The sequence below is a fragment of the Curcuma longa genome, chromosome 11 (assembly GCF_044706935.1).
Source record: "Curcuma longa cultivar G26 ecotype Majalengka, Jawa Barat chromosome 11, ITB_CL_G26_1.1, whole genome shotgun sequence".
NCBI lineage: Eukaryota > Viridiplantae > Streptophyta > Magnoliopsida > Zingiberales > Zingiberaceae > Curcuma > Curcuma longa.
The window spans coordinates 32972656-32991085 of NC_133871.1; the positions used below are offsets into that span (position 1 = coordinate 32972656).

Sequence of the window (18430 nt, forward strand, 5' to 3'; positions counted from 1 at the left end):
ACAAAAAGGTAGAATCTGCCATCTTAACGACCCCACACGACCGAACCCACGACCATTTATGAGAAGGTAGGGTCGATCACTCTTGCGGTGGTGTTTTGAACTTCCATTTTTTTTTTTACCAATCCAATAACACTACTCTTTACGATCAGACTAAAGTCTCAGAACATTTTTTTAATTCAATCTGCATTATCACATTCATAGGAAATGCGCATTCTAAGTTGAAGGTGGAACGTCATCTGTAGTCTTTAGTGTCGTTTGCAACCAAACAAATTTCTCAGGCACTTAACCAGAATAATCAGTAGCTAGTTTGCAGTTATCACAGATAGCGTTCTAAAGCCTTGAATAGTACAGATTTCCACAAAGCTCTCCCTGCAATATTACAAAACGTAAAGCAGTAACAGCATACTAAATTAAAGTCAATTATCTTCCAAGTCGTCTTACAATGAAACCAAGTCCCGTACGACCACTAGGAAGACTGCCAGTTTAATAGGATAAATTGAAGAGGCATTTCGTAGAAAGTACTTCATGCAGCAGGTTTGTGTAGCTCGCCGGCCCCATGGGCGAAATGGCACCGATCACCAAAAGTGCATGAACCCTTTGCAAAGTTCTCACACAACTTTGTCTTGTAATTGTTGCTTAAAGCACCTGGAATTCCAATAGCAGGCGTGGTCTTTGCTGGCATAGGAGCTGCAGTGCTAACATTGCCGATAAGTTCTCTAACCATGGAACTGGCATGTTTGATCTGGTCAAACGTTCCCTCCAATTCAATGTTTCTCAGATTGGGGTCTGATTCATGCTCCCGTATCGCAAGCTTAACACCCGTTCTATGGCAAATCTGCTTTGTGTTCATCCCACCCTTACCTATAATGGCACCTGCAAGAGAAGAATTAATGCTGATTTTGGCAGTGGCTGAGGCTCCAAAGCTGGTTGCAGCAGCAAGGCCAGCAGGTTGGCGTGGCTCAAAGTTTGTTGGTATCCTTGCACCCAATGGGCCCGCCATATGGCCATCAAAAGATGGAACAGCAGATTTGCTAAGTTCCCATTCCCCATGTGCAAAATGGCACTTATCGCCAAATTTGCAGCCTTCAGGAGTGTTGTAATTTTTGCACATGCGAGTCTTCCCAGCAGGAGGTGGCCCATTGGTTATTGCTGGAGGAATTACATTCTTTACAGAAGCACCCCCTAGGGTGTTCAAATTCATCTGTGAAACAGCAGCATAGCCTCCAGGGACATAGTGCAGGAAATGACAGCCTTCACCGAATGGGCATCCAGCAGTGCTGCATAAGATGAGATGAATAAGAGAAACAGAGGAACTTCTCAACATCAATGTAGGAAGCATGACGCCGGACAATGCACAATAATGGATGAAAAAGATATTATCTTGCATTTGATGCACAATATAATCAGCAAACATCTAGACATAAAAAATAATTAAATTGTCGAGATACTAACTCATTGTTAGCATTCAGTGTGCGTGCCATAGTTAATATCAAGGTATATGGGTTTGAGCTGACCTCCCATATCAAAGATTATTATTTACAAAAGGCACCAGTCTCTTGCAAGAGCGCTGTTGTTTAAGTTTAAGATAACATCACTAAAATTTTACATATTAATGCAAAGGTCAGTTAAAACCAAAAAACAATTCACACCCATCAGTGTTAGACATTTAAGAAGAACAAGCAGAGAAGACTCTGCTCCCAAAGTCAACAATCAGTAAATGGCTGGAAGAAATCTAATGACCAAAAGAATCAAAAATAGCATAAATGCAACAGATTTTCAGGAGCCTACCACATCAAGATGAAAGCAAACCATTGATTCCAACTAACTATATTATAGAAGGAAGGCAGGTACAAAATCCTCTTCAATCAAAGTTATTTAAGAATTTTTGTGTAAACAAAGAATCAGCATAGAAACTTTGTTTGTCCAACTACTTAAGATCGGCCATATGAATTTTACCCTTCCAATGAGATCTTTGCACAATCATATTACCAGTAATATTTAATCAATTAAATCATTTTTTACATTTACAAATGTTTCTTGGTCTCTCTATAATTCTTATGCCTTCTACTCTAATACATTCCCCTCCTAACTATAGAAACTATTGATCCTCATCGTTGCAACATGTTTTCTCTTCTATTATCATCTATTACAGCTACCCCCAAGTGCTCCTGAATATTACTATTTTTATTTTATTCTATTTAATATCTCCACATCCATCTTGGCATTCTCAACTTTGCTACATTTGTATTACTTCCTACAACATTCATATATTGTACCAACAATTACTAAAAGAATAATTATTAAGATTGCAAATCTTCCACACTATAAGAAACACCTACCTTGTTTGTAAATTATAAATAATCATCTTTGAGATCAACAGAGAGAGTAGAGAATAGGTTTAAAAGGAATTCTATGCTGTTTAATACAAACTGAAAATAAACCCCTTTGCAATATAAAAGGGGAACAATACAAAAATAAGTTTCTAAGAAGGAAATAATTTGATTTTTGTGGCTCAATTACCCTATTCAAGCTTTTAGTTAATAATTAAAATCCAAGTAGCATTTTGTTCACCAAGGTCAATAGAACAATATAGTCAATCCTTCAAAAATAGAAATAGAAACTCATTTTTCCTAAAACAAAAACCTAGAGAGGGAAGCAAGGAAGAAAATAGAGGGACATCATTTTTGCTCATTTTCTCAGTTAGTATTTTTCAGATACAAATAAAAAAGTAACTCAACATAGCTGACAACACAAAACAAACAATCATGTAGAAGGTGAAAAGGCTTCATTTGACCATGAATACAAAGAACTAGAAATCTATTTAACAGAGAAAGCAACTTTAAATTTCCAATAGCAGGTATTGCTTGCTTTGGTCAAGGAAAACAAGTGAATCTTTCATTCAAACTTCAAGTGATCAGTATTGAAATAGGTGAAAAAAATCTCAGAAATTTAATCACACACTATAAATTAGTCAGAACAAGGATACAATACCATTGTAATGGTATGTAGGAAGTGCATGCTGATATTGTATAATATCAGCTAAATATTTATATACTACAAGGATGGCCTAGAGAAGATTCTTTAGATAAAGCATTGTGTCAAATACTAATATTAACAGATAAGTGACATGAAAATAATTTTTTACTTTGTCATACTTTCACTTAAACAACTTATGACCAGAAACTAAACATGGCAAATCATTCGAATTTTAAATATGACTTGCTAACTCAATAATTAACCAAAAGGAATACATACGGGTAATTAACCAATTGCCAAAACCTAATTTTTTATCATACATATATATACACATAAATATAAATCACTATGCCTAACTAACCAATTGCCAAAAATCCATTTTTATCATTTCTCTGTTTTTATATTAAGTTATATCTCATAGTTCATGTTTTTGTTTTAGTGAACGAGAAGTGGATAAATTGGAGTGCAAATAGGAGCAGTCAACCATACTCAAAAAGAAAATCTTCTTATCTGTACTGAACCACATCCTATTTAAACTAAACAAGATCAAGAAAAATCCTATTTCATTCAACTAAGACTAATGAAGACCCAACGACACTACAAATGTACAGGGGCATCACTTTTATTTTAGAACCATTTCAATATAATTCACCAGTATTCAAATAGAATTTCCAAAATCTCTAAACTTAATTATAAATCAAGTACTATATATTAGTCAGAACAAGGGGACAGTAGGAATTTTAGAGTATGTAGGATACACATGCTGATATTGTACACATTTTATCAAAACATCCATAAAGTATAAAGTATCATCATCTAAGATGATTTCACGGAGAAGCTGCTTTATATAAAAAAAAATGGTGCACAATGCCAATATAAATCTATAAAGTACAAGGATATATATTTGACTTGTAATATTTTTGCTTGAAAACAAGTAACTTATGGACACACATACACGATAAAAAAACATGATAGGCCATTTTAGTATTGAAAATGACTTACTAAATCAATGGCTAAAAAAAAAGAATAGAAAACGGAAGTAAGAAAAAACATCACTTTGTGAATATTTCTTGGCAAGAGAATCATTTCCTATCATTTATCTGTTTATATATGTTATTTCATCTCATTCACACACTAATGATCCAAAAGTTAAAATGCATGAAGGTGTCAAATAGGACAAAAACCAAAACAAAATAGAAATAATTTCTTTGTTATTTGCACTACACATTCCTTCTATACAAAACCAGATCAAGAAAATTCCTATTTTATTTTAAAGAATAACCATAATTACAATGTTAATCATGTTTTATCTTACCTTTCAAAAGAGAATAGGGATATTAACAGTGCAGCTCATAAGCAAATGTTGAAAAACTGATTGATGTTTACTTTTTCTTAGTTTGAAAAATCAACTGAAATACCTTTGGATCATTTGAAATTCATACCAAATCTATAAATATCCTAAACAGCAACTTCATTGAGGACAGAAGATTCAACACCACAACATGACATGCTATCTATCAATCCAAGTCTAAAACCCTTATGTAAGTCATCCTTTTCTCTATTTTCTTATGTAAGTAAAATCACTTATAATATCTAATATAATATAACCGCAATGCTATCTTCCAACATGTTGAATCTTTAAAACAGAAGCTTAAGACAATGATTATAATCAAAAGAGTGGCATACAATGAGCAATAAATACCTAATCTGTGACTACTTTGTAAAGAACTGCAACTACAAAACAACTACAAGCCTATTTGCTCATAATTCTTCCAATATCACGCAAAAAAGGCCTCATAAATTACAACAAATAAGTAAATACAGTTATCCTGAATTAAAAAAGAAAAACATATCACCTGCCAACTAAAATTTTTGAATCAAAATGCCAAAAGATTGAATGCACAATAACAGAATGGCTGGTTTGTTGCATATCTTAAAAAAAACTTTTTTGAAGCAATTTCACTCCTTCCAATTGAAAAATAAAACAAGAATGTAAACCATGAAGATTTTGAGATTTTCCACTTCGCTAAAAGTTCATAAGAGTACAAAAACAAACATATGGAGAATGATGAACAATGTTAACTTGTAGAAAAGTAAACATAAAATGTCTCTAACCAAGATAGAAGAGCAAAGCATCACCAAATATATTATAGAACAGAACATTATTTGCAGCAACATAAATTGAGAAATAATTAATATCAACTTATTTAAAGTGTGAATTTTTCACTGTCAGATAAGTCTTCCTGTTTAGGTGCATCTCCACAAAATAACAAATACCCCCATTTCCCAGTTCAAAATGCTTCTTAGGTTGATTTTACCATAACAGCGAGTACCACAGCTTAGACATCAGATTCATTAGCTTTCATGAAGTTACAATTACCTGTATTCAACTAGCATTGCCAATTCATTAGCCTTTAACAAATTATAATAAACAGAATTACAAATCAAATTGATGGTTAACTATTACATCATAAATTCATAATTTAAAAAGTTAAATTCTGATAATTTATCTTGAACAGGTTAAGATTAGAACCTGAAGAACTTGGTGCATGGCTTCAATTTGCTTCCTAGACCAGGTTGGTTCGAGTCCGTTTCTGTATCATAACATTGTTTTTTACTCTTAGTTACAATTTCAGTGATTCAATTGCTGTCATACTTCTGACAATATTAAATTATTTCACCAGCCATATATTGAGAACCTTCTCCACTAAAAACTTACCTTTCCAAATATCAACATGATGTTTAAACGCCTGCTTACACATTTTTAGTATATTGTCATAATTATTAAAAATTTTGTGACTTGCCATACGATGAGAATTGTAAAAAGAATATATAAAGAGAAAAAAAACACGGCTGCCAGTTTGTACTCTGACTCAAGAAGTACATCCTAATGAGTTCTAAGTTGAATCTTCCCAAGTAAAATTATTTCCAATGTGAAAAATACGTCTATGGTTAACAAATACCAAATAGAACAACGTGTTTAATAAGGAGCCATTGTGCAAAACAAAGAGTTGATCAACAATGATTTCAAAGGAAAACAAGCCGATGGAGACTTTAGTATCAAACATATTCATGTATGAGTCCTTCAAAGCATGAGCTTCACAGTATTGATCAACAGCGAGCACATGGTAATCGACTAGAAATGGAAATTAGATTTGGACCAACAGCCAAGACATCTGGAGAGAAGCAAGCGTAAATCGCTTGTTCAAAAGGAACCTTACTCCAAACAAAACAAAACAAAAACGTTACTCTGCGTACCTTTTATCCTCTTTGCACCGTTCGTAGCACCTTCAGCCCGCGCCCTCTTACGAGCGTCCATAGTTGCAAGCGAAAGACGAGATGGTTTGCTGGCGAGGGGCGGATTTAAACCCTAGATCGCGGGCGCGACGCGGAGGCGCGGTGCAAAACCCTAGCTTGGGCTCGAAGGAACGAGGGATTTGGTAACGAGAGTGGTCCGGGCTAAATTAAGGGAGTGGGGGCGGACATCAGACGTGCGATTGCAATCGGATTAGTTATGTGGTTTTAGATCCGCGCAAAAAAAAAAAAACTACGAAGTAGCTACTGGGTGAACACCTGTGCAATAATTGCGTGCTGAAATGATTAAACTTACCCTAATCATCATTAATGATTAAACTTACCCTAATCATCATTAATGATTAAACTTACCCTAATCATCATTAAACTTATTTTCTAAAATAACCTCCAACCCATAATCCTAAATCAAAGTAAAAAAAAAATTATCTTTTTAACCAAAGAAAAATTAAAAATTAATTATTTTATCAAACATTTTTGGGCAAAAAAAAATTAAGATGACGTTTTTTTTTTCAAATCGTTAAATTGAGTGTCTCATATTTATTTTTAATCAAAAAAACGTTCTAACTCCCTATTTTACCTTATATATTTATTCAAATATTCAATATTTTATTTTTCATCTAAATTTTGAACGAATCAAGTACGTTATAATAACTATGATTTTGTAAGTGCTACAGCATAAACAAAAATTTATATTATAATAGTTATGGTTTCGTAACTACTATAGCAAGAATTCAATATGAAATTATAATCGTTGAATAAAAATTTATATTGTTATGAATTCAGTGTTGAATTCACATTTTAACAACAATAAAATTATAATTGTTATAATATGAATCTATTCAAAAATATTCACATTGTATTAGTTATGTTTCGTAGTTGTTATAATATGAATTTAACCATGAATTTAGACCGATTCAAAAATTAAGATTTAAAATTTAGATGGAAGATAATAATACAAGTTAATATGAGATGATATTTAAATAATTATATACGATTGAACAGTATCAAAAGACACTCTTTTAATTAAAAATAAAATATGGGACGATCCTTTCACAATTTAGAAAAAAAAATATTAATGATATTAAAGAGTTTAAACTTATTTTAAAATTGGATCATTATAATCCATATTCTTTTTTTTTAATTTAAAACTCTTTAAGATTAATTAGTATTTAATAACCTTTGACTAAATATTTCATGGCTCTAAAAAACTTAAATTTAATCGAATAAATACAAGTATACTCTTAATAACCCAAAGTTATCAATATTTTTTCTAAAAATTGAATTAATAAATTTTAGCCAAAAAAATTATTGGTAACTTTAAAAAGTTAAAAATTGTTTTAAATATCCCTTCCAGATTCTCTCTTTTTTTCTAAATTTAGAATCTTTTCGTCGATAACAAAAGTCATTTGGTTCTCCTGAATACTCTCGTACATCTAAATTATAAACTTAAAGCTTAAAAAAAATTTAAACTAAAAAATTAGCATACATAACATAAAAAGCATTTAGATCTAGCAAAAAGAAAGTTGCATGAAAAAGAGAAATGAAATTCTGTTACAAATTCTCACTTTTGGTGCACCTTTGAGAAATTTCTTAGGGAAAAAAAAAGAAACTTGGAAGTACAAAAAAGAAAGAAACTTGTTAGAAATTAGCATATATAAAATAACCAACATTAGCTTGCAACCAGCATGGTTAAAGAGCCTCCATGGTGGTATCTCTAAATAGTTATGTTTAAATGAGATAGAAGCAATCAAATGCATGCTAGTTTCATTTTCTAACCGGCAATTGTTTAGTTAGATGGGATCAACAGTTTGGTAGGTGAGAAAAAGACGAGATGCTTTCCCCATGTGACCCAAGTTATTTGCAGACTGCAAGTCACCTCTCTTTTCCTCCTAGCTTTCTTAGAGACATCCCTTCTAGCCTTTGAGATTAATTGCAGCAAGTTCTTGCTCGACATAATCTCCTGTACAGATGGGAGGATACTTGCTCGCAAGGGGTGCGTCAGCAAAATGGCCTAATGGCTTCAATGTTGCATCAGATGCGATGTGCCCAAAGAGCTGGGTAAAGGAACAAGAAATTGATTAAGAAATTGGTTAACCAAATTAAGCCCAGACGCAGAATAAGCTCAAACATATGGAGGAGAGTACTTACGGTTGATGAAACCCTCCAAAGGCTGCCGGATTGTTGTCGAGCTGACTCGATAGCTTCCAGTGTCCTATTAGTTACAATAACTTCGTGCATGCCAGCCAAACACTCACCTCCGGTTAACCACTCTAGCTGCATATAAAAGCACCACGCAGAGATAAGCTGCTTGCCAGATTTAGGTTTCTTCGTTGAATTCTTAGAAAAGCATACCTTGCCTCTAATTATGATTTTCATCATCTCTCAACAATTAAAAAAAAAGGCAATCTTGTGTATACGCTGATGCAATCATGTCTATTTATTCTGTCCACTTGGGGTGGAAATGGAGAGAGTAGAGGAACACTCCAAGTATAAAAGTTTAAAGCTGCTTTAAGAGATGATTAGCTTGGGATAATACTAGCACAATGTTACATTAATTCATGGAATCATAATCAATGAGATACTACTGTCCTTTTTGCTGCTATATTCCTGCTGGCAATTATTGGCTAACAGATCTCATACTACATAGTTTCAGGCCAGAATGAAATTCAACTACACTTGTTATTGGATAGATGTGGAGTTCATCTTTAGAGATACACTAGCATGCACATGTTTTAAATGTTATGTACATTTGGGTGATTTCTATCCTCAGATAGATCAACCTTGGAGGGACGCCACATAAGGGGAGAGAGAGGAAAGGAGGTCAAAAATTCATATGGATCATTCATAGATGTTTTGGATTCTTATTTCTCAAATTTCTTATTGAAATTATATTATATTAAATTCATCAATTGACATCAAATACTTTTTACAAAATTTGTTTAATCGATTTAATTGAATAAAATTAGTACAACTTGGATGTAATTAATTTGAAAATGGTTAGTGACTGATAAATTATTATGACCTAAGAGTTACAATCAACCAACAAAACTATCATTATGAAAATGTATTTCCTAATATAGCTCAAAGCGCAAATTAAACAACTTGTAGTGATAATGTAAAAATAATCACCTGCTTTCCAGTTTGGATAAGGAGACAACCAAAAGGAACCGTGACTTCCATCTTCTGTCCATTTCTTGACCATATGTTTAGGCCTGGGAATCTGCTTCTCCCATGGATTGTTAGGAAATTCAGGTCATAATGATATCCAGCAAAAACAGTGCCTAGACTGCCATGTCGTTGCAGATCAGTTCCCGTCGGAGAAAGGAGATGAGGTCCCTATAGTTATCATGGGAAAAATAAGAAACATTAAGAAAAGGAATCTTATGATGAGTAGCTACCACAAAGATAGTCTAGTAAAAGGCTTGTATAGCCTAATAGTGCAAACAAAAAAAGTGTTCAATCTAAATTGGAACTGTATTTCTCAGGTGGAACTGTATTTCTCAGGTAACACGTCCAAGCAGGATGTGGTTCATAACACTTCATTGGAGAAAGTTCTCTAGAAAAGGAGAAACCTCTCAGATGGAAAAGCACATAAATAAATTGCATAATATAAAAAAAAAATAAAGGAGAAACATCAAACTCAAACAAGCAAATTTGAGACGGAATAATGCACCTATTATACATTACAAGAATCATCTTAAGGAAGCCTACGTATTAAGCATATTGCAACAATTGCAATGCTCAATCCATATTAGATTAACCATCTTAATCAAAGGCGCATAGATGAAGGGACATAGACGAATGGACAGGTTTTTCTGGAATCTACACTAACAAAGCAAAAACTACCATCAAATGTGTTCCGCGAATATTGAGGTTGACTAGTCAATGTTACTAGAAAAAGAATAGGCACCATGTAGCCAATATCAGATTGGGATATGGTTCCACGTCATCATAATAATAGTAAATAGAAACAGCATTTTTTTGGGTAAAAAGTAGACTATAGTTAGCAAAGTAAAGAAGTTACAGCAATATGTTTGCAGTGAATTTCAATACCTGACAGGCCAAAGAGCAATTCCCCTCCCACCTCTAACAAGACATTAATAATATATATATAGGGATAAAGGAACTTATATCATAGGATGTTATGTCTATATAAAAGACATACACAACAGGTTCCCCAAACATCATTGACCAAAGCATAAAAGATGATATTCTCAAACAAGAGTTGCAAACACTAATGACAACACACTATGAATTTCAGTTTTTACACATGAAGGACACTATCTTTGGGCAGAAGTTCAATGAACTTATGTTGGAACTGGAATCAAGTTGAAGAAAACCCAATTCTAAAAGACCATTGACATAGGTATGACACTCAGGTCATAAGGAATCAAGACGAAGTATGATAACAACATTGGAATCCATATCCTAATGCTGAAGCAGTAAATAATGTAGGAAGAACCATCAATTGACTGCAAAGATTGCATAACTAGAATGACCAAATAAGACTATTAAAAACACCATTGTCATCCATCCTCGGATGAAAAAGGTTGAGAGTTGCATTAAGCCTAAACAGACAACATCAAATATGTCTAAACCCTGTGAAAATGGATCTTAACACTATTGTTACAAGGCCAAATGATATAAACTTGCATTGAGCTTCATAAGGGATAAGACTATATAGCCTACCTCAAAATAGTTGGAACAACTAAAACCTAATGATGATACAAGATTTTGTTGCAAGCATATGCAAGAATATAGAAGAATGTGTTGGATCTAGTGAAGGAAAACCTAGTAGAAGTGCCAGCATATAAAACTAAACAAGAAGTATTACATGATCCATTAAAGAAGTAAATGCATCCTTGTCCAAGCCAAATCCAATAGCAGCCATCTCAGCAACAACCTATGACAAGTAAACTCTTAGATACAAACATGGTGTAGCAATGAGCAGTAGCAATGAAAAGAAAACCAAACAGCTATAAGCCTATACCAGATTACTAAAAATGATGTACCTCGATAGTAGCTACCATTTTTGATCCCCAAAGATCCATCGTTTCTTTCCAATCAGGAAATCCATCAGGTATAACAGGTTCTGGGTTCAGTTCCTTCATCCAAAAAGATAATTTACCACAACATATATTTAATCAGATTTATATTCTTAATAGATGAATTAGAAACAAGATTATGCAGAATACACATAAACAAAATATTGAGACCTTAAAATGAGTGTTTGCTGGTCGAGGGCCTACTCTCCACATGTATCGCCATTTAGGGTCTGGACCAGAAGGAATAGCAGGTTGGAACTCCTTTGGCATAGATTTAATCCTTGCTTGCATATCTTCATCAACCAGACTGCGTGGTATCTCCACACCCTCAGGAGTTGCCCCAACCTAATCAGTTGCATTCACTCAATTAGTTTGATAGTTTAGTTCCATTTATTCCACTAACAAAACAGATAATAGCAGACATATATTATGATGCCACTTTTTCCAATTAAATATAACAAGCATGAGAAATAAACAAGTTTAGGGTAGCAGATAGCAATGATCATGGATGGATGGATACAATGTTGTTTACCCATTAAATTGATTATGCTCACCCAAAACATTTGTGAATCTGTTTGTCCTGAATTTATTTTCTCCAGTGGCACCTTGCCCGGCCCACTGAATCCCTCTAGTCAATACATGTACTGAGTAAATGATAACTTGGCAAATTTTTGAAAAAGGAATTTCCATAGTCTGAAAGGGGAATAAACCATTCCACTCAAAACATACACTCAGTAGTATTTATTATACTAATCAAAAGTTAGATGCTTATGGCCTGGGAGAAGAATTAACGCAAATCATGCCATAGGACCAACTAGTTTTTGTATATATCCAACATCCAGAAATAAAAATGTCAGTAGTCTAGTTAAGTTTGTTTCATATAATTTTCTAGTATTCGGTTGCCAAATTATTCTGTGAAATGATATCTGATCTAAAGAAATAATAAACTAACTGATAATCACTAACCTGGTGACCTCGTAGTGTTCTTGGCACTCAGGTAGGAGGAGCCTGTCCTTAGTTAAGGATGCTAGCTAACATGTCTTGACTCTAGAAACTAAAAGATTATAATTTACAAGGTGACGGAGGATTAGAAATGGTAACGTACAAATATATTCACATGCAGATATTAGTTATTAGTTTGATCTTGTTAACATGGCAGTGAGATGTGGTCTAGTCAAGATTCCACTTGCCTTGTACAATTGTTATGCTAGCTAACCATATCTTGATTTTAGAAACTAAAGGATTACTTTACAAAATAATGGTGGATTAGAAAGGGTAACATACAACTATATTCACATGCTGATTTGAGTTATTAGTTTGATTCTGTTAACGTGGTACGCAGATGTGTTACCTACTCCACTTGCCTTATACAATTATCCTTACCTAGATTTGAAGGAATAATTAAGTTTGTATAACTTTCCTTTAAAAAGTTGATGCCTGAACTTGCAATGATACTCATGATTCATATATGAATTTCATCATTAGCCTTTTTTTTTTACTTCCAAAAGTCTGATTCGTAATGAGACTGATCAAACAAGTTGAAGTATAGTACTAGTGGTATACAAATTTAACAACAACAACTACAATCAAACTTTATCACCCTAGATAAAGGACAGTCCGGTGCACGAGGCTCCCGCCTTGCGGGGTCCGGGGAGGGAATCCAATGTACGCAACCTTACCCTGCCTTTGGCAAGAGGCTGTTTCCAGGATTTGAACCCGTGACCTTTAGGCCACACGGCAGCAACCTTACCGTTGCGCCAAGGCTCCCCTTCTTTATCACCCTAGATAGGGTCGGCTATATAGATCCTTCTACGTCATTGGACTATATTTCCTATTATATCATCATTTATATTTAAATAAATTTTATCTTATTTTATTATTGCTAACCAAGTTTTTTTAGTCTTTCTCTCTTGTTTGATTATACATTTAGCATAGTTTCACATCGTCTAACTAGAGTATTTATTAGTCGTCTAAGTACATGTCTGTACTATCTTAAACGTGTCTTCTGGAGTTTTTCCACAATAGGTACAACCCCGACTTTCTTTCTAATATTTTTATTTCTTATCATGTTCATCTTTATATGTCCGTATATCCACATTAACATCCTCATCCCTGCAACTCTCATCTTTTGCTCATGTGCTTGAGTTATAGCCCAATATTCAACTCCATATAACATAGCAGGTGGACCTTTATTTGTAAAACTTTCCTTTAAATTTAAAGGTACTTTACGATCACACAAAATACTTAACGTTCTTCTCCATTTCAACAATCTCACTTGTATTCTATGTAAGACATCTCTCTCAATCCTCCATCCTTTTGCAAAAATAATCATAAGTACTTAAAATTCTCAGTTACTGATAACTCATCATCTCCTATTTTAACAATTATCTTATTTTATCTAATATTACTAAACTTAAATTTTATATATTATGTCTTTACTTAACTAAGCCTAAAACCTTTTACTTTTAGCGTTTCCGACCAAGATTCAAGTTTAGCATTTACTCCACGTATTTCATTTATCAAAATAATATCATCTGCAAACAACATGCACCGCAGTACTGTATCTGGAATGTGTCTAGTGAGTTCATCCATTATTAGTGTAAAAATATAAGGACTTAGCGTTAATCATTAATGTAACTCTATCTTATGGGAAATGCTTCGGTTAATCCACCTAAAGTCTTCACTCTTATCATTACATTCTCATACATATCCTTAATTAGTTTGATATACGTTATGCTAACACCTCTTTTTCTAGAATTCTCCATATAATTTCGCTTGTAACTCTATCATAAATTTTTTCTAGGTCGACGAATACCATATGTAAGTCTTGCTTTTGTTTCTAATACTTGCCAATTAGTTGCCTAAGAAAATGTATAGCTTCTATTGTCGACCTTCCAAACATAAATCCAAATTGATTTTTGATCACTGTAGTCTCCTTAGTCTTTTTTCTATTACTTTTTTTTCAAAATTTTATGGTATGACTTATTAGTTTAATACCCCTATAGTTTACATAATTTTGTACATCTCTTTTATTCTTATATAAGAGAGCTAATGTAATTACCCTCCACTAATCAGGTAGTTTTTTAGTTTTCAATATCAAGTTGAATAACTTTATAAGTCATTCAATACCTTATTTTCCTAGACAATTCCATACTTCTATCAGAATATCATCTGGTCCAACTACTTTTCCATTTTACATCTCATTTAAAGCTCGTTCTACTTCTGAAGTTTGAATTCTATAATAAAAATCTTTAAACTCATTTGACCTACTTAAATTTGCTAAGTTAAGTTGGTCGTCTAAATTTTCATTAAAAAATTGATAAAAATATCTCTTCCATTACTCTTTTTTATTTCCTCATCATTTATTAGTACTCTATTGCATTCATTTTTAATACATCTTATTTGAATAAGATATTTTATCTTTCTCTCTCTTGCTTTAGTATAATATAAATGTTTCTTTCCCCTTCTTTTGTATTCGATTTTCGATATAAGTGTTCAAAAGTTTCATTCTATCTTCATTCACTGCTTTCTTGGTCTCTTTCTTGACTTTTGTATATTTTTTAAAATTTTGCTCGTTCTTACAAGTATATAATACATTATAGGTGGTTCGTTTTTTCCTTCACTTTCTCTTGTATTTTCTCATTCTACAACCAAGATTCTTTACTTGATAGTGCACGTCCTTTTGACTCACCGAGTACATTCTTGACTACTATTTTTAACTTTGATACCATCTTATCTCATATCGTATTCAATCACCGTATATCTCTCTTAATATTTATACTCATGTCCTCTTCTTAAACATGTTTTGTTTTCCATCTTTTAACTTCCACCACTTAATTCTAGGAGTCGTGCATATTTTCCTTCTATTAACACTATGCTTGAGGCGTATATTCAACATTATTAACTTCTGTTAGGTAGTTAAGTTTTCTCTAGGGATGACCTTATAATCTTTACAAATCTTTTTATCATTCTTCCTAACCATAAGAAAGGTAATTTGTGATTTATTATTCTCACTTTTAAACATGACCAAGTGTTCCTCTCTTTTCTTAAACAACGTATTAACTAGTATAAGATCATATACTATCGCAAAATCAAATATAGTTTTTTATCCTTCATTTCTTATTCCAAACTCATAACCCCCATGCACCCTATCATATTCCTAATTTTCACTCCTACATGCTCATTTAAATCTCCTCCTATTAAAATCATTTCGGTTGACGGGATGTTTTGTAATACTTCATTTAAGTTGTCCCAAAATCTAAATTTAGTGTGTTCATCTAACCTTACTTAAGGTGCATATATGCTAATTACATTAATAATTTCTTTTGTCACCACTATCTTGAGAGTTATAATCCTATCCCTTTTCTAACTATTCCTACCACTTCATCCTTTAACGAACTATCGACAATAATACCTACCCCATTTCTTGTTTTACTCCTTCCTATATACCATAATTTAAAACTCGAATTCTCTATTATCTTTGTCTTCTCTCCTACCCATTTTGTCTCTTGTACACATAAAATATTAATTCTTCTAATCATCGTATCTACAACCTCCATTGCTTTGCCAATGAGTGTTCCTAGATTCCATATTCCAAATCTTAGACAATTAGATTTCTTATAATACTTGTTTTTACCCAACCTATGATATGAAAACTCTTGCATATTTAACACTACACTCGAGTTCTCATAGAGATATAGCGATTCTTGCCAAGATGTTATAGTCGCACCCTACAACGCGTTCCTTACAGGGAACATCCTATCATTAGCATACTAGTTTAATGAATCCATTCATTGAATATTATCTAAAAGTCCATGTTGGTTGACAACTTAACGCGCACCGCTCACCCTTTTTCAATCAGGCTTGGGACCAGCTTTGGCAAGTTTGGTATACAAATTTAACAAAGAGAGTAAAAGAAGTTTGGTCAAAAATATTATGGCAAACAAGAGTTGCAATGAAAATAGTCTTCTACTGGTCTCATCCATAAACATATCGTTACTAGGTACTCTCATAACTAATGTGGCACTATCATTGATCACTTGTCCTTTAGGAATGCAATGACCATCTCTTACTAAATATTAATGCTCTTAACAAAGGCCGGAGAAATAACTACAAGGTGCCATTTTCCATCAATTTATATGGCAACATAATACATCAATACTTCATCAAGAAACATAGAATTGGCAGGAGTAAATCAAGGTCTGAAGTGCACATTTTATATACTTCATATCATGTGGTAAAGAAACTTGACCGAGTCATTATGCAAGTTGCATATGATGCTGCATCCTTCCATGAGTCTGTTAAATTTGTTTAGTCAAATATAGTCAAGTAAAAGATTGTTTGACAGAACTAACCTGGAGGCTCATATACTGAAAGATAATGAGAGAGTGAGGGATGTCTACAATGAGTACATTGGCAGGTTTTGTTAGATAAATTATGTTATACAGGATTAATACTAATGATGTAAATATTAAATACCTGTATACAAATTTTGTTATACATTTATGTCATAGATATATAATTTTCTTTTATAGAGATCATTAGATCAATTAATTTGATATGCTATGTGATAGATGTAAAACCTCTCTTTCTCTCAATCTATATATATAGATATAGATAGATAGATAAATGTACCAATTTTCTCTGGGCACCCCTTCCTGAACAACAGCATAGCCCTGCAAATTCTGCCTTATAGATCTAAGGTTGTTCTTACTGAACGTGTATATATATGTATCTACATACATACAACGAATGAAACCTTATACACTGTGTAATTTTATCAATATAATTCATTTAAACATATTTTTTTAAATGACTACATAGCAACCGCATACCATATACGCATTGTTCAGTGACTTGACCATGTATTGCTTGCATACTCCTAAAAGAGATTAGTGGTGGCTAAATAACTATTTCTAGTGCATGTCTAAAATACTTCCACTCTGACCTTATGTTTATACAATGGATCTGGAGAGCTTCTATATCTTCTTTCCATTTTAACAAAAAAATTCTCCTTACATTTCATTTTTCCCTTTTCCTTTGCACATTTCATTTCAATGTACTGAATTGTTACAGGTCAAATCGATTTCACCCTGAACCCAAGTTGGTATCATAACACCTTTTCAGTCGGTATCCATCGTTTCTGGATCTGATATCTGCTCGCACGCGTGGCGTTTATATTCATGCAAAAAGGTGGACATCCAGATCCAATATTGAGATCAAAATACAAAGTTTTAGTCAAGAACATAAGAATAATGCCGTTTCGAAGGATCAGCGATCACCGCGAAGAAAATTTATCACTATGTTCAATGATTAAGAAATAAGTTTTATACCCGGGAATAAAAACAAACAAACAGCCCTAGAGGAAAGGGGGAAAGGGAAACTAAGAAAAAGGGGAGACCTGGAAATGTAAGTTAGGGCGTGCTTGTTGGAGCTTGAACTCCTCGGATCGCTCAAAGTACCGCTCCATCATATCAAGGAACCGGTCATTGTCCTCAGCGGTGCAGCGCGGGTCCTTCACGAGGAGCGCGCCGGTGTCCCTGAGACTTTCGCTCACCGCCGCGCATAGCGCCCTAAGCTCCTCCGCCGCCGAAAAAACAGTTTCGCCGCTGCTCCTGGCGGAGAGTTCCAGGTATCGGGAAAGGTCGATCACAGAGAGGTCCATTGCCACCGCCGGGATCGCGCTGATAGGGTGGGGTGTGGGGAGCAAGCGGTGCCCTATCGTTAAAGGAAACAACACCGCCAGAGAAGGGAAGAAGGTGAGCAGGACCGCAAGCCCACGAAACGGTCACTTTCTTGAAATACAACGTACAAACTCAATAGTTTACACGCAATGTGATTTGTGACAAAGACAGCCCCCGATATGTCACATTAATATCATATTTTTTCAAAAAAAAATTACTTATTATTTTATTATTAAAAAATCTTTAATAATTTTTTTACGATCTCATTCATCTTTCCACCTTCAAATATATTTTACATTATATTTTATTTTATATTTATATAATTGACAAAATATAATTAAAATTTTATAAAATTTGAATCCATATAATTATAAATATTAAATGATATTAATAATTAAAAAATATATTACA

The 18430-nt window shown here is 33.4% G+C and overlaps 2 protein-coding genes across 2 annotated transcripts; both read right to left on the reverse strand.

Moving 5' to 3' along the window:
* Positions 1 to 282: 282 nt before the first annotated feature.
* LOC141839911 (zinc finger CCCH domain-containing protein 31-like) lies at positions 283 to 6419 on the reverse strand. Its single transcript, XM_074727764.1, has 3 exons — positions 6235 to 6419; positions 5510 to 5570; positions 283 to 1277 (listed from the first exon to the last, which is right to left on the reverse strand). Exons 1-3 carry the CDS (start codon positions 6293 to 6295, stop codon positions 524 to 526), a joined length of 876 nt encoding a protein of 291 aa, XP_074583865.1. The 5' UTR covers positions 6296 to 6419; the 3' UTR covers positions 283 to 523.
* Positions 6420 to 7958: 1539 nt separating this feature from the next.
* Positions 7959 to 18097, reverse strand: LOC141840446 (uncharacterized). The gene is made up of 7 exons (XM_074728430.1): positions 17737 to 18097; positions 11508 to 11681; positions 11304 to 11396; positions 11126 to 11194; positions 9421 to 9627; positions 8440 to 8565; positions 7959 to 8345 (listed from the first exon to the last, which is right to left on the reverse strand). The coding sequence occupies exons 1-7, from the start codon at positions 17998 to 18000 to the stop codon at positions 8205 to 8207; spliced, it is 1074 nt and encodes a 357-aa protein (XP_074584531.1). The 5' UTR covers positions 18001 to 18097; the 3' UTR covers positions 7959 to 8204.
* Between the last annotated feature and the right edge of the window lie 333 nt (positions 18098 to 18430).

Excerpts from the sequence above, each read along its gene's own strand:
- LOC141839911 (XM_074727764.1), bottom strand. The coding sequence starts at position 6,295 with ATGGACGCTCGTAAGAGGGCGCGGGCTGAAGGTGCTACGAACGGTGCA. Across the intron at positions 5,571-6,234 it reads CGGTGCAAAGAGGATAAAAG|AAACGGACTCGAACCAACCT; the intron begins GTACGCAGAGTA and ends GTTATGATACAG. Across the intron at positions 1,278-5,509 it reads CCATGCACCAAGTTCTTCAG|CACTGCTGGATGCCCATTCG; the intron begins GTTCTAATCTTA and ends CATCTTATGCAG.
- LOC141840446 (XM_074728430.1), bottom strand. The coding sequence starts at position 18,000 with ATGGACCTCTCTGTGATCGACCTTTCCCGATACCTGGAACTCTCCGCC. Across the intron at positions 11,397-11,507 it reads CAGCAAACACTCATTTTAAG|GAACTGAACCCAGAACCTGT; the intron begins GTCTCAATATTT and ends TTTTGGATGAAG. Across the intron at positions 9,628-11,125 it reads TTACTTCTTTAATGGATCAT|GGACCTCATCTCCTTTCTCC; the intron begins GTAATACTTCTT and ends TGATAACTATAG.